Source organism: Notolepis coatsorum, assembly GCF_963971535.1.
Source record: "Notolepis coatsorum genome assembly, chromosome: 17".
NCBI classification, from domain to species: Eukaryota; Metazoa; Chordata; class Actinopteri; order Aulopiformes; family Paralepididae; genus Notolepis; species Notolepis coatsorum.
This window is the reverse complement of record NC_140181.1, coordinates 58,925,158-58,941,756: the sequence shown is the minus strand read 5'-3', so window position 1 is coordinate 58,941,756 and position 16,599 is coordinate 58,925,158. Positions and strand designations below refer to the sequence as shown.

General features: G+C 46.9%; 1 protein-coding gene across 1 annotated transcript in view; it reads left to right on the top strand.

Annotated features, from left to right (window-relative positions):
• Positions 1-2,373: 2,373 nt before the first annotated feature.
• prkcz (protein kinase C, zeta) overlaps positions 2,374-16,599 on the top strand; it is a gene marked incomplete at its 5' end in the record, with an annotated part of 473,324 nt that continues 459,098 nt past the window's right edge. The window contains one exon of the mRNA XM_084334199.1: positions 2,374-2,450. Coding sequence (XP_084190325.1) covers positions 2,374-2,450 — 77 coding nt within the window. The remainder of the gene's footprint in view (positions 2,451-16,599) is intronic.

The following is a 16,599-nucleotide window of genomic DNA, read 5'->3' as shown; positions in this document are numbered from 1 at the left end:
CCCACACCGTATAGAACCAGGTATTGCCGACCCAAATATAATAGACTTCAATGTGCTTGACTCGTCACCCACGTCTGGGTTAGTACCAGTGATAATACCTCTCTAAGGCTTTACTTATATAGTAGTGATAATGCCTCTCTAAGGCTTTACTTATATAGTAACATTTCGGTTACCTCCAAGAGGGAAATGGTTAAGTAGATGGGAAAGTAATATTAAAGAACATACACGTTATCACACTCAAAGAAAATGAAAAAGGTGGGCCCACTTTACCAAACAAAAGTCCTATACTAATGCCGGCATGTAATGTTTATGGGGTACCCCTATGAACTGTAGTTAGCAACCATTAGCTTCGCCCGTAGGCCGCGACACACTGTGTACTGTGCAATAGGATCTTGGTCACCGAAGCGCCAGTGTACTCAACCAAGATGGCGGCCTCGCCGCACCACCACTAGTCCGGGTGGTAAGATGCCGTCGAACGCTCTCGTCCCAGGAGCTAGCAAGCTGTGTTAGGCAGGCGGGCAGTAGCGGGCTGGAGGCGCGTGCTGGGTGATGGCGACCTCTGCTGGACGGGACGAACTCCCGTGCTAGGCTGCCGACTGCCGGTGCTGAGAAGATGTAGACTGCCGGCGCTGACAGGCTGCTGGCTGCCGGTGCTGGGTTGACGCGCTTTAATAATCTGGGGGCTACCTTAACTGAAGCTACTCTGTGGGTTCTAGACAGCCCTCCTGCTAGCCGAAACATGCAACAACGCACGGTGCCTCTAACCACCAGTTCTCTTCAGGCAACGCTTGCCGGGCACCTCGCTGGAGGGGATAACGTTAACATAAGCCAACTTGGATATACCGCTTTCTTCTAGGATAACTTGCTGTATCACTAGGGTTATTCCGTGGGGATATCCAACACGCTACTACGCTTATATTTCTACTATAACCCGTAATATACTCAAGTTCAATACGTTCACCCGCGTGTTCCACTACGGGGCTCTTCCAACGACACGACCATCCAGGTTCACGTCCAACGTCGAAGAGGCTGGTTCTCTCCACTTCCGTTTCAGTTGACTTGCTTCTCCTCCATGCCTCTCTCGTGCCACCGCCGCCCCCTGCTGGCACCGCCAACTAGCCCCACAGGAAGAACTGGGTGAATTGAATATGATTCAGTTTAGTGTTTATAATCCATATTCCAGCCGGTGAGAGAAGGAGAAACTTACGTCATTGTTCAGGAGAATATCAATGGAAACTGGTTAACATGTCTTTGTGTACAAAGGGGAGATAAAAGGCAAGTCACCACTTCTGAATAATAGTCAAATATTCAGGGTGCTACAAGTGTAAGGCAGTTGTAGACAGTTAAAGCAGTATATGAATTGTGTATAGGCAACAGAGTTCAGAGTTTGTTTGGTATTGGCAACAGAGCCTATAGATAGAGTATCTAGGCAGTGGGGTTAATGAGTATAATCTTTTCTGCCTCAGATATGTACATGATGTACATCGTTTGATTTGTTATTATAACTGTTTTAGTGCACCCTCTCTGAGCACAGCCAACTCTCAGTATGTTGAGGGGCAGTGACCTTCTGTTCATTGAAAGGAGTTGGTATCATAATACACGAAGCTTTCAAATGTAAACAAATTCATGAACCCAGTATGATCGGTTGCTGTGGAAGATTAACATTGGCTGACTGCTAACAGGTGATAAATAAATTGTCACAGTTGCTGTGGATGTTTTTTGAACCACTCAAATTAAATAAATGGTAGCAAACTAGTTGTCCTTGATGGCACCACTGGTAGCCATATTCAAAAATGTTTACTCTCAATAACTGTCAAACTAAAATTAATGTGTTTTGTGTGTGAGATTATGAGCGAAATCAATCTTTGGTAGATTTGGTGAAGTGCCCCTTTAAGATCAACCTCCAGAACTTGGCAGGCAGCTACTGTATTAAACATACAGGCTACAATTGGAATGCTGCATATTGAAAATGCAATTTTAACAGGCCATCATCGCTCAGCCTCGGGCCTATAGCGAAGCCAGCTGACCGAGAGGAGAAACTGCAACAGGTGAGTTTGACCAGGCCAGGCCAGAGTGCTGTCGGTGCGCTTCCTCCGCCCCTCAGCACTACGGTCGGTAACCATAGCGAGCCACATCGCCCCAAGACGCCACATCCTAGAATGTTGACTAGACTTGCCGTGCGCCGTGCGGTGCTAGACATTTCCAGTTAGCCGCGTTCCATGCGTGACCGGTGCAGAAACGGACAGAAAGTTCTCTATCGGTTTACTATTTTGTAGATGCGATGGAAACTTTTATCTTAGACGAGGCCTTGTGGTGCAGCTACAGTAGTTGGCTTATCTAGCCTAGCTGTGTGTGGAGGAACCTATCGTGCCAATGCCTGCGTCAAACGGATCCACAATGGACCGTCACTTAAGGTCGAAGTTGGTGACAATTAAAACGCACTATAGTGGGTGAGTATGAGCGGCTCTGTTTTGGCACGTTGAGTGCTGCCTGTAACTCTTCTAAAAGCGTGTTGCATTTTTGCGGTAAGAAGTGGGCTGGTTCTGAGTTCTGTTTGGCACTCAACTGGTCATTCCTGCTGGGAAACACCTGTGGAATGGAATGCTAGTGCTAGTGTAGAATGATGGTGCTATAGCCTATGTGTGCCAGCCTATCTATGGATATTTAGTGTAGAATGATGGTGCTATGTGTGCCAGCCTATATCTAGGAGATTTAGTGTAGAATGATGGTGAATGTGTGCCAGCCTATACTGTATCCATAACGGGAGATATCAATGCAGCCCTACCTTTGAACAGTAAGCTTATCCGTTGACCAGCAGAAACACTACACACATTTGTAATAAAAAGTACTAGGTTCTGTTGCCCATACCATATGAACTCTGTTGACTATACCCAATTTGTACATCTTCTGCCTTCACTCACTGTCACTGCCTTGCACTGTAATCATAAGACTACCTCAACCTATAGTCTACCCATATATTACAGTTTACATACCTGTATGATAGTCATACATGTACAATAATAATACTATTATACTGTATATAATAGTGTATATATATATGTATCTACAACGGTTGGATATACTGTATCTGCATATATCCCTGTTCACATACCTGTATATTATATCTGTATTTATTCCATACCACTCTTACTAGTTATACCACTGGCCAGTATAGGGCTGCTATCATCATAATATATTTATACCTGTGTCATAATTATACTGTACATACATCAGTTTAGCATATTACTCAGTATCTTGTTATATTTATCACATTTAATCACTTGTACATTACTTTACTGTTACCTTGTTACCTTGTACTCTGGTTAGATGCCAACCTCTTTTCATTGTACTGTACTTGTGCTGTGCGATGACAATACATTTTAATCTAATCTAAGAAAAAGGAGCATGTGTTGAGAGGTTCAGGTTCATACTCATGTATTTGGAGTGGGTGGGTCCTGTCCTAAAGTAGTCATGCAAAGTTACTAACTTACTACACAGATCTCGTGGGGATGATGTGACGTTCTTATTTTGTGCTGAATAGAACCTATTCCGTTTCCTAATCACTCGGTTGATTCACATTGGGGACCCAGTGCTCTTGTGAGCACTGCCGGGGAGAATCGAGTGGTTGTCGAGAAGGAACAGCAATATAATGCAAAGACATGCTCTTGAAATGCAGAATTATTGGATGTGTGGGGGTAAAAGTCAGGTGTGAAGGGTTATCATCCTTCATCAGTCATCACCACATTTATAAATTACTCTCTGCCTGATCTCCCTCTTTTCTTTTGTCTTTTCTTGTCTTTTTTCTTTTGTTGTTACGTTGTTCCCCTGATCCCCGCCCCCTCCTGTTAAGCACCTTGGGTCTCCTGAAAGGCGCTATATAAGTCTAAGATATTATTATTATTATTATTATTATTATTATTATTATTATTATTATTATTATTATTATTATTATTATTATTATTATTATTATTATCAGTACAGAGAGAAGGTGCATCCAGGTATATATGCAGTGAAAGTCAAGCTTTGAAGGCATTTTTTATTTTTTATTATGTTTTCGGGTTGTCCATCTGTTGTACGTCTGTCTGTCCGATATCTCAGGAACGCTGTGAGGGAATTTCTTAAATTTTGGCACAAACGTCCACTTGGTCTCAAGGATGAACGGAAACGTTTTTGGTTGTCAAAGGTCAAAGCTCAAAGTCACTGTGACCTTGTGTCCGTCCCATTCTCTCGTGAATGCGATATCTCTCTTGGAGGGATTTTTTTGTGTGGCACAAACGTCCACTCAATACAGACTAGTACGAATAACGAAAGGTTATCCTATAACCTAGTTATATGAATACTGGCTGAGCGTCTCACTCTTCGCCATTATGAGATATCTCTTATCTCCTAGCACCTAATGTGCTCACGAACAAACAAATGCACTCACATGCACGTGACCAGGCCACGCCCCGCGTCCTACTATATGATGCCGGACATGGTCACACTCTACCTTCCTCAGAAAAAGTTTCCAACACTGAAAACCCATCCAAGGGACCTCAGGGCGCTAAGAGCGAGACGCTCAGCCAGTATTCATATAACTTGGTTATAGGATAACCTTTTGTTATATTATCATACTGGCCAATCGCGTCTCGCTCTTCGCCATTATGAGATATGGGGCAGAGCAGACGCGTGGCCCGACAAGTGTACCCCCTGAGGGCCCGTAAGCCCCAACCAGGGAGGAGGGGAGTCCCGTCCACCCACCCGTCCTAACGAAGGGGGCAATCAACTCCACCAAAGTGCGAAAAAAAGGGGGAACCAGACACCCCTGAAAACGCACAGCACAGGCGGGACCACATGTGACACAGCACCCCGTGGCACACACCCACACACCCCTGCTAGCCCACCAATGGTGGGACGCAGGAGAGGTCCCAGACCTCAGAACCGCCTGGGAGACAGAACCCCCAGTCACGTCCATGAGGTAAAACCTAACGAAGGGACCCGGGGAGGACTAGAAGGCCGCAGCACAGATGTCCTCCACCGAGGCCCCCCCTAACAGGGCAGCAGCCCGAGGGGGGACCTGTCCAGCCAACGTGCAGCAAAAGGCAACACCCCCGCATAACCAATGTGACAGGTGCTGCTTGGACAGCGCCTCACCCGCGCAAGGGCCACCGTAACAAACAAACCGTTGAACGGAAGCCCTGAGAGCCAGAGTCCTGAGGTAAACCCCCAGTGCACGGACAGGACACGACAGGTGAAGGCCCGCCTCCAACTCACTAGCGTGAGGAGGCGGACAAACGCCTGAACCACAATATCCCTGGAGCGAAAAGAGCTCCGGACATTCTTTGGCACGAAGACTGGACTAGGCCTCAGAGTCGCACCGCTATCGGCCGAATAGACAGGCACTCAGGCCGCACCGAGAGAGCACACAGCTCACCCACGCGCTAAGCGGAGGTGATGGCCAAAAAGAACGCAGTCTTCAAGACAGCCGATCCAATGGCGCCTGCTCAAGAGGCTCAAACGGGGCCTCCGACAACCGGCCCAGGACCAGTTGGAGGTCCCACTCGGAGACAGAGAACGTTCCACAGGCTCGAGTCGCCGAGCGCCAAGCAGGAATGTTCCACGAGAGGGTGGCTGAACAATGTTCCACCCCCACACTCTACCATATGCCACTCCCCAGCGTAAGCCGCGGTAGAGGACGGAGCGCGCACATAAGACTAAGATAAGATAAGACTAAGATATTCCTTTATTGATCCCCTTGGGGAAATTCAGGCATCATAGCAGCATGGGGGGGAGGGGGGGGGGGTACAGGTAGTAAAACAACACAGTATACAGGTAGTAAAAGACAACACAGGCAGTGTAAACAATTTGATCAATATGGTCAATATAATTTACTATCTGACAGCGTTACATATCGGAGAGCGTTAACCACAGAATAGTCAAGACGCATCCCCACCAGATTCACACTGTCAGCAAGTCAAGCCTAGAGGTTGCCCCAGAACAGGAGGCAGAACAGAGTTCCGCGTGCCTGAGAAAGGGCCCGCGGTGACCACGGAACAGGCCACGGCGGGGCCACCAAGAGCTGAATCAGGGCCGGGGACCACATAGCTGAGCCCCGGCGCGATCAGGACCAAGTCCTGCGCTCCCGACGTACCCGCCCCAACAGCTGAGCTATCAGGTGTAAGGGGGGGAATGCATACAGAATCCCGGACGGCCACGGAATCGGTCCCAGACCTGCCCGACTATGTCTGGACGTAGTCCCCACTCGTCAGGGTGAGGACCGCCCCGCGACATCACACCTGCACCCATATTCTCCCTGCCGGGGATGTGGAGAGCCCTCAGGCAGCGCAGATGGAGAACGCCCATAGCCAGAGCCCGACCGCCGCCCGGTGCAGACGGGGGGAACGCACTCCTCCCTGTCTGACAATATACGACGCTGACGTTGTGTTGACCGTCCTGACCAAAACATGCCTGCCCACCACAAGGTGGCCGAGCCGTTTGAGGACCAGAAGGACTGCCTTCAATTCCAACACATTGAATGTAGCGCAGACCGGGCAGCATGGTCTTGCCAGCTGCCCCCTACTGCGTTGGCCCGACACGCCCCCCCCCATCCCATGAGGGAGGCATCGGTGAAGACTGTGACGTGTGACAGCCTGCTCCCCACAGGGACCCCGCTGGTGAGGGCACCAGGCCCTCCCCAGAGGACGAGGTCCCCCAGTACTGACATGGGAACCTTCAGCCGCTTCCACATGTCTCTCACCGGGTCCATTTCCATACTGGAAAAAACCACCTCTGTATCCTCCTCATGAAGAGGAGGCCAAGAGGGACCACAGCAGCAGGCGCATCATGGACAGCGCCGTAACCGTCTTAGGACGGAACCTCCAGAGCGCGCAGAGAACCATCCACTCGCCGCCGCTCTGAGAGGGATGCCCATTTAGACCTTGAGCTTAGAAAAAGCCCAATTACTCCACCCGTTGACTGGGAAGAGGAGTATTCTACTTCCAGTCTACAGCAAAACCCAGGCTGGTGAGGCACCACCTGCCTGGTATGAGACCTGGCGATCTACCCTGACCGGCCAAGGACCAGAACGTCGTCCAGGGTAGAATCAAATTTGTAAACCCCGACGATGCAGAGGCCCCAGTGCGGTCTCCACGCACTTGGTGAAGATGCGGGGAGCCAGAGAGTAGCCGAACGGCAGCCTCTGGTACCCGTACGCTAAGCCAAGTCAAGTCAAGTCAAGAGTTTTAATTGTCACGGCATACAGGTATACAATGAAATGCGTAAGCCCTGCAAAGGAAGCGTAGGTAAGCCCTAGGATGGAAGATCGGGATGCGAATATGCATCCTACAGGTCTATGGAGGTGAACCAGTCCCCCACCTGACAGCGTCTAACAGGTGGGAGACGGTCAACATTCTGAACCTTCCATGGGACAGGTCCAGTATGGGTCTGACACCCCCCCCCCCCCCGATTTCTCGGGCACCAGAGAATACCGGGAGGAAACTCCACGCATCGCGTCCTCCTTTGGGACCACGACGATGGCTTGCTTCGCCAACAGAGATTGGATCTCGTCGGCCAGAGCTGTCACTGCTGTTGACCCTGACAATAGGGTCTGTACCAAACCTGAAAACGGAGGGTGGGGTTGTGCAAACTGCAACACAAGTCCCCGCCTCAGCGTTCTCTCCATCCACCTCGACATATAATAATAATAATAACTTTATTTGTATAGCACTTTTCATACAGAGGTTGCAGTTCAAAGTGCTTCACAACAGTAAAAAATACAGGCATAAGCGGGCATAAAAAAGATAGACAGGTAGCAAGGTATGGCAAATCACAGTGTTTCACATTAGGATCTAGCATCCCAATAGGCTCTCCGCTTACAGTCTTCAGTAACACAAATAATAAAAATAGTTTAAAATGATTCAGTTTAAAAATAGTCTAAAAATTATAAAATAGAACAGACATAAAAAATACAGGCATGAGCGAGCATAGCAAGGTATGGTAAATCACAGTGTTTCACATTAGGATCTAGCATCCTAATAGGCTCTCTATTCAGTAATACAAATAATCACAGTGTTTCACATTTGGATCTAGCAATAATAAAAATAGTTTAAAATGATTCAGTTTAAAAATAGTCATCAGTAAGAAGTAAAAAGTGCAATAACCGACACATGAATTTGATAGGCAGGGTATGGTAAATCACAGTGTTTCACATTCGGATCTAGCATCCTAATAGGCTCTCTATTCAGTAATACAAATAATAAAGTAGTTTAAAATTATTAAGTTTCTAAAAATTATAAAATAGAACGGACATATGGGCGGCTACGTGGCGTAGTGGGCAAGGCGCTCGCCACGAATGCAGAGACGCTGGGCTCGCCTGTTCGAGCCCAGCGCTCCACATTGCTTTCAGTTTAGCTGGTCGTTCATACTAATACACATTGGCCGTATTAGGGGGTGGGAAACTGATGGGTGGGGATCGGGCGTTGTGGACAGCGACTCCTACAGGTCGGTTGGTGCGCCTGCGCAGTAGAATCAGGAAGTGTCGGGGGCAGCGTGAGCCTCCCACGCGTTACTCCTCGCCACTGAGAGATCGAGCTGCGCAGGTGAAAAGATGCGACAGCTGTTACATCAAGTACCAGAGGGGACTTGTGCTATGTATGACTTAGTCCACATTGCAGCCGGCTTGTGGGAGGCAAGAAACAGCGTTCGTGACAGGGGAGGGTTGAATTGGATGATACGAAATTGGGATGGGAGAAAATATAGAAAATGGGAGAAAAAGTGGATAAAAAAAAAAAAAAAATAGAACGGACATACAACAACAGTAAAAAATGTAAATAGCAAAGTTACAGTAAAAAGTGTGAAAAATAGTTTAAAATGATTCAGTTTAAAAATAGTCATCAGTAAGAAGTAAAAAGTGTGATAACCGACACATGAATTTGATAGGCAGTGTAAAATAAGATAAAATTAGCATAGAAAAGTAGGCAGGGTAAGAATAGTGCAGGTAAGTCATTGAAATGCCTGAGCAAAGAGATAGGTTTTAAGCTGTCTTTTGAAGATGTCTAGCGAGTTGGCTTCCCTGATGTTTTGGGGTAGTTTGTTCCACAGTTTTGGGGCATAGTTGATAAAGGCTGCATTACCGATCCTCTTTTGACTGTTTCTGGGAGCCTCTAGTAGTCCAGCAGCTGATGATCGCAGTGTTCTTGCTGGCGTGTAATTTATTAGAGTGTTGGTGATGTAGCTAGGTCCCTGTCCATTTAGAGCTTTGTATGTAAGGAGAAGGACCTTAAAGTCAATTCTAAATGTTACAGGAAGCCAGTGTAAAGCAGCTAAGACTGGACTAATGTGCTCTCTCCTTTTGGTTCTAGTTAGCAGTCGGGCTGCGGAGTTTTGGATTAGCTGAAGCCTCTCTGTGGCACTGTTGTAGTTGTCTTCCGGCCGTGGGAGGCACTAACGTGATACCCGGCCTGGCGAGGGCGGGGCTTGGGGAACTCGCGCTGCGACCCCCTGGGCCTCGAGTTCCCCCCGCTGACAACCTTCGTTGTTGACAGACACAACACCAGGCTCACCAAACACAGACGCAGAACGTGTGGCGTGGGAGCCGCTTGACAGCACAGCATTCTCACGGACAGACCCAGGCCTAGCCAGCAACTGGGTGTCAGCCCCTGTCCCCATGAGAAGCGAAACATGGGGCCGCTTGTGCTTCACTGAAGGCACGCGGCCCGCAGCCAAAGGGAACAAATCAGAGCCTGTATCCCGCTGGTGTTGGGGGGGGGGGTGACCGGAGAGCGAGCTAGACACAGCCAGACGGCGAAGTTTTTTTAGGGCGTGCTCATCTAATGTAGCTGATCCCTCGGCCGCCAAGGCTGTCGGCCTTGTGATCACCTGTTGTCTTTGTGTCCAGGGTACCTCAGGCAGGGGAAACATGGCCGCTGGTCGGGGGCCTCGCCACAGCCGCTGGCGAGGCCGCGCCCTCACCTCTGGCTGCGCGGTGTGAGGCGGTGTGGGGCCTAGGTCAAATACCGCCTGCGCTCCCGCGGAAAGACCAAAAGTCCCTCTGCGGAGAAGAGAGCCCTGAGGAGAAAAAGAAAAAAACCTTCTCTCCTCCTCAAGGGGAGACTGTTCCAACCAAAGATGTCTGTGAACAAGCGTCAACAGCATCCTAGCCCTCCCTGTGGTTATAGCTTGCGGCTAGGTCAAAAGCTGAATAACCTCGAAACCTTGCACGATGTTTTGACGTCGGCTGGCCCTAAGGCCCCACCACCCGACACCATTTTTGACAGAAAAAACAGCAATTTGAACAATGTTGCCAGTCGCTGCTAATTCTATACCGCGGCGGTATATGCTTTAACAGCCCACCAGCCATCTGCCGGGCCGACTCGCCTCATGGCCTCGGCCGGGCGGGACACCGTTCCACCATGTCAGAGGCCAAGGATGATGCCACCTGCTTCACAAGCACGGAACACCAGTGGTGGCTGCAGACCAAAGTCTACTACTAGTGAAGCACTGCCTCACTAGTAGGCATGCAGCAACCTCCACTTTGGTGTGCACCCATGAAGGGGTAAATGAATAAATGAACGAAAACTCCACTAACACACTGCAGAATGGGCTAGCCCATACACACAATTGTTAAGGGCTCTCGTATTATAATGAGCCCGCGAGGCGTGTCTCTGTATGCAAATGACTTGCGCGAGAACGCGCATCCAGTTTAGAATGAGTGGGATTCACCATTCAAAAAACCTGGGTAAGAACAGATTTGGACTTTAAGAACGGCTTGATGAATGCGAATATCCCCACTGATGTCCCCACTGAATCCAACAGCCCCACCCACAGACCAGAGAAAAACACCAGTCCCGTCCACACAATTCATAGATTCACAAAAAGCACACCAGCCCTGAGCCTCAGCCCATCCACCCATGTAAATGGTAAACAAGCCCCCGTTAAACCCCCAACATTAGACACCGATTGACCGTCAGCATGAATGGTTAAGAGGAGGGAAGACCTTTTAGTAAAGACATCCCTCGGTGGGGAACAAAGGAACGGCGTCCTACCATTGTATCATTAGCATTAGCCGCGCACTCTAGGATAGCCGGGAAAACACCCAAAACAGAGTCATGACGACCATGTTTTCCCAAATATCCTGCCCCTCGCGCCAATACATCACTCGGCTGTTTCACGGGACAATGAGCAGTATCACTCATGCTAGTATAAATGCCTGTTAGCGCAGGCCCTACCTGTGCACGACGTAGCTCGACTGCTAACCGTCATGCGACGTCCCTCGATCCACTGTCACGAGATGAGGAAACCCCAGGACAGGCCCGATGCGCTGTTAGGATGTGCCGAGAAGATTCCAGGGGCTGGTGAACCTCCGGCGAAGACCCAACATTGTGAGATTTCTCCCTGCGTTTCATAACAGCTAGTTCACGGAGTGCACTGCTACGTCCGTGTTGGAAACAAAAAAGAGGAAGTGTGACCATGTCCAGCGTCATATAGTAGGACGCGGGGGCGTGGCCTGGTCACGTGCATGTGAGTGCATTTGTTTGTTCGTGAGCACATTAGGTGCTAGGAGATAAGAGATATCTCATAATGGCAAAGAGCGAGACGCGATCGTCCAGTATGATAATATAACCATGCCCCCATGCTTAACTCTAATCCCGCCCACTTTCATATCTCATAAACTGCTTGTTGGAGAGACATATGGGAGGTGTAAATGAACTCAGTACAGACTACTACTGTCATTTGTCTAGGTTAACCACGCCCCCAGGTATAAGCCCCACCCCAACACTTACGCCCTGCCCCATTTTGTGTCACAGGGACATCCGTTTACAGGTTTATGTTTGCCCTGCCCCCTACACCTAAGCCCCGCCCTCTTTTATATCTCGTGAACCGTTTGTTGTAGAGACTTGTGGGTGGGGCTGTTGGATTCAGTGGGGGCATTCGCTTACATTATTTGCATGAAAGTCAGATATCAAAAAGCTCTAATGGGCTGAACCATTGAGTGTCCACTTCCCACTAGACTTTCCTAGTTGTTGACTTTTTTGGATCCTGTGATCCAAAATGTAAACACAAATTGGGCTTCATTCAACAATACTCCCTTATTATTTTTCTTATATTCTTGCTTACCTGTCTGTTAAGAGAACAATAAGAAAAGCCACCCCTACATTCATCAAGCTGTTCTTAAAGTCCAAATCTGTTCTTACCCAGGTTTTTTGAATGGTGAATCCCACTCATTCTAAACTGGATGCGCGTTCTCGTGCAAGCCATTTGCATACAGAGACACGCCTCACGGCCTCATTATAATACGAGAGCCGTGGGTCTGCATCGGATCCCCCGGCCGTATTCAAGCGCTACAGCACATATAGCTATATAGTGGAATATACTGTATTAATATAGTAATATAATAGTAGTTGGCTAGTTGCGCGCTTCTGGCCACCTCCCGCAGTGCAGTGCGCGCATACTAGTGATGGGTACCTTTCACATTTGAACCGATACGGTACTGGTACCTGTGAATCGATACCGGTACCCAACGGTACCTTTTTTCTGTACTTTAGTCTCGTCATGAAAAAAATTATCCAAACTTCAAATAACTACAATTTCGACAGTTTTTGGCTTGCCATTGCTCCGACTGCTTTGTTGTTGAATCAAGTCAATTTCTAGGTAAGCATATATTGTGCGTGTGAACGTTGACATGAAAAGATAAAAGGTAAAAAAAAAAATTAAAAAAAAAATTGTATTTAATTTTAATTAATTTTTGTATCTCACTTGAATCGATACTCGGTAGCACCGACGTGTTTCGGTTCGGTACCTCAAAAGTACCGAATTCGGTACCCATCCCTAGCGCATACACACGTACTGTATACAGTACACGCTAAATGAATCGTTCCAGCAAAGTACAAGTCAAGTCAAGTCAAGAGTTTTATTTGTCACGGCATACAAGTATACAATGAAATGCGGGTGGTCTTGCCCGCAACGATGTGCAATACAGTAGTAACAACATATAATTGAATCCAATAAAACAATATTGTGTAGGCTTTGTCAATACTGAATGACTGTGCGTTGTCAAGAGCCAATCGCACAGGTTGCCACTCATCTGGCTCTGCAAATAGATCTAGAGTCTGAATATCTCCGCATATATAGCATGATGACTGGCAGTGCGCATAGTACAGTGCATGCTCCAAGTCAAACTGGATGACACATCTCTCTCAAATCCATTCTGAGAACGGAACGCAGTCCGCAACGCGGGTCTTGATTGATTGAAAATTGTATTAACAGATTGCAGAATGGGTACAATACAGTACAGCTCAATACACACAATTGTTACGGGGATGGAGACCAGAGAAAGACTTTCGTCTTGTTTACATCAGGGTCCCCCATTTTCAATTCATCATAACATATATGACATACAGATAGACAGTACTGCTACATCTATACATTTATGACATACCAGATCTACAAATACAGTACTGTTTGTGATACAAAAAGAGTAAAAAGAGAGTATATACATTTGATGTAGAAACTGTACATTGGAGGAGGTGGGGGGGGGGGGGGGGACTGTACATTGGAGGTGGTTGGGTGGGTGGGGTGGGGTGGGGGGGGATGGGTAGGCGGGTGGGGGTAACTGTACATTGGATTATCGACGAAACCTACTTGGTCCAAGAAGAGGATCTCGTGTATTACTGGGTTTAAGTCAGTTGTTTATTTATTTATGTTTTACTGTTTGCATACGAGGTGGTCCGCAAATGTTCTTGATAACAATCTAGTGGTCCGCCTAAAACAGAAGTTTGGGAACCACTGATATAGACGATCTCTAAATATGCATTCTATGCTACGTATACAGTACTGCATATCTGTATGTCATGTCATAAATGTCATGATATATATCTGTCTGTATGTTGTGTATGTCATAAATGTCATTATGAATTGAAAATGGGGGACCCTGATGTAAACAAGACGAAAGTCTTTCTCTAGTCTGCCTCCCCTTAACAATTGTGTGTATTGAGCTGTACTGTGTTGTACCCATTCTGCAATCTGTTAATAACATCTTCAATCAATCAATGGCCTGGGCGGCCAGAGCATAACTGTTCTAACAGCAATATATTATAATCCATTTCAAACAGAAATAATTATTATTGAAAAGTTCTGTATTTTAAAGTCGTATTTAGGGGCAATCAATTATTATGCTTTTTTTTTTTTTTTTTGGGTAAGAATTTCTTATTTCGGTAAGAGTGCTCTCGACCACTATTATAATTTGTTCTTGCCTGAGAAAAAAGCAACAATAAGAAAACGTTGCTGAATCCCAGGTAAGAACAAAGTAAGAGGAAATGCTAGTTAAGAACGAAATCTGTTCTTATATCGCTTCATGCATGAGGCCCATTGGTAGCTCCACCACCCAAAAGTAGCCTGATAGACAGGAATGTAAACACATTGGTAGCCCCGGCCACCACCCAGAAGTAGCCTAATAGACAGGAATTAGGGATGCCCCGATCGATTGGCCAGCGATCTGTGTTAATTTGTTACATTTAGTTTCACTAAGTTAGGAAAGTAATGTTTTAAGTCAAGCCTGATGTTGCCTTTCACAAAAGAAGGATCCCAGTCTCTTCCACACAGTGAGGCATACAGTTTATTAATTCAACAATGGGTATTTACATTACATTTAGTCATTTAGCTGACTCTTTTATCCAAAGCGACTTGTAAGTTCTGTACGACAAGTCATCAGGAAGGGTACAACTCTATCAGCTGAGTAACAATGTTGGTTACAATGTTGGTGCTACAGTGTAGGTTAGTATATTAGGACAAGTGCAAGGTAAGGTTAGTTAGGGTTAGATAATTTTTCTATTTTTTATTTCTTTTATCTATAACAAAACCAAAAACGATCAGTATCGGCAGTAGTGTTGTCAAAAATATCGAAGTATCGATACATATCGATACTGAATATTTAAAACGGCTTCAATACTCATTTCCCGAAGTACCGATACTTTCTGCAGTATCGGTACCAGCTGGCTTGCTCCCGCAAGTTGTTGACAGACAGACGCGCCGCCAGAGCCCCCTTCCGCCTCCTCCTCCTCCTCGCTCAGAGCAACAGACACAAGCTGCTGCAGCCGCCTCCCCCCTCACAGCCGGGCAGCAGCAGCCCCGTCTTCAGTTTGTAAACAATGCTATTATTAGCTAACGTTAGCTGTCGTTCCTCCGTTAGCTTAATGCTAGCTAGCTGGCCACCTATTACTTCATGGAAACGGAGTAACGTCAAGCCGAGCCCACTACACCAGTACACGCATGAACTCGACACAACTACCCCGTTTCCAACGTTCGGTCGAGCGGAGCCGGAGCCCATGCTACACCAGTACACACATGAACTCGACACAACATTACCCCGCCTCCATGAAGTGTCCAATTAGCAGCAATGTTGTTGAAAATGTAACGTTAATAAATGCTCCGAGCATAGCTCCGGAGAACTCTCTCTCTCTCTCTCTCTCTCTCTCTCTCTCTCTCTCTCTCTCTCTCTCTCTCTCTCTCTCTCTCTCTCTCTCTCTCTCTCTCTCTCTCTCTCTCTCTCTCGTCATAACTAGAAAGGTGCGCTCAGTAGACCTAAAATCTCCAGCAGCCACTCTCTTTCTCTCTCTCTCTCTCTCTGATCTAAAGATAAACAAAGGGTTTTAAAAGTGTATTTATCTTCTCGTATAGTACCAGAGAGAAGCTGAGGAGAATCAACCAGCAACAAAAGCAAAATTTGTTAAAAAAAAAAAAAAAAAATATTATAATAAAAAAATAATTATTATAATTTTTTTTTTTTGGTATTGAAAGTATCGAAAGTATCGATACTTTTCAAGGTATCGTATCGAAGTCGAAATTCCAGTATCGTGACAACACTAATCGGCAGTGTATCGGCCGATATGGCTCATAGAAGATCGGTGATCGGTATCGGTGGCAAAAAACGTGATCGGGGCATCCCTAACAGGAATGTAAACACATTGGTAGCCCCACCACCCAGAAGTAATAGACTGTAAAAACAAACGGGCACCATCACCAAAACTAGGCTAATAAAAAAGAGTTTATAAAATTGTTTAAAAATAGCACCCCCCCCCCCCCCCTCCCTCCCCTCTCTGTATTTCACTGTCCATGATCTGTGGAGCCTCAACAGGTGTATCTGAGAGACAGAAAGGATGACTCAGGGCACCTCAGGCAAGTTAGGAGAATATTAAAAAACAAAACATGTCACCTCCATATTTGGTTCAACCTGCATGATGCTAAATAGCTCACTCCCATTCTGAATGTCCAATTCTTCTATTGACGCACACAAACACACACACACACACGCACACACGCACACGCACACACGCACACACACACACATTTACTCAAGAGAGGAAGCACACCATGTTTGAATCTCATAAAGGGAACACAAGGAAATACTTGAGGAGTTCTGTGTTTATTGAATGCTCTGAAGTTTAAGTGTTCCACTTTTTAGAATTTCCACACAGACATGTTGATATGGTTGTCCATATGAAATGGTTGTCTCTCTCTTGCTTTCTTTCTCTCACCCCCCTCTCTCCCTCCCTCTCTCACTTTCTCTCTCTCTCCCCCTCACCTCCCTCTCTCTCTCCCCTCATCCCCTCTCTCCCTCTCTCGCTT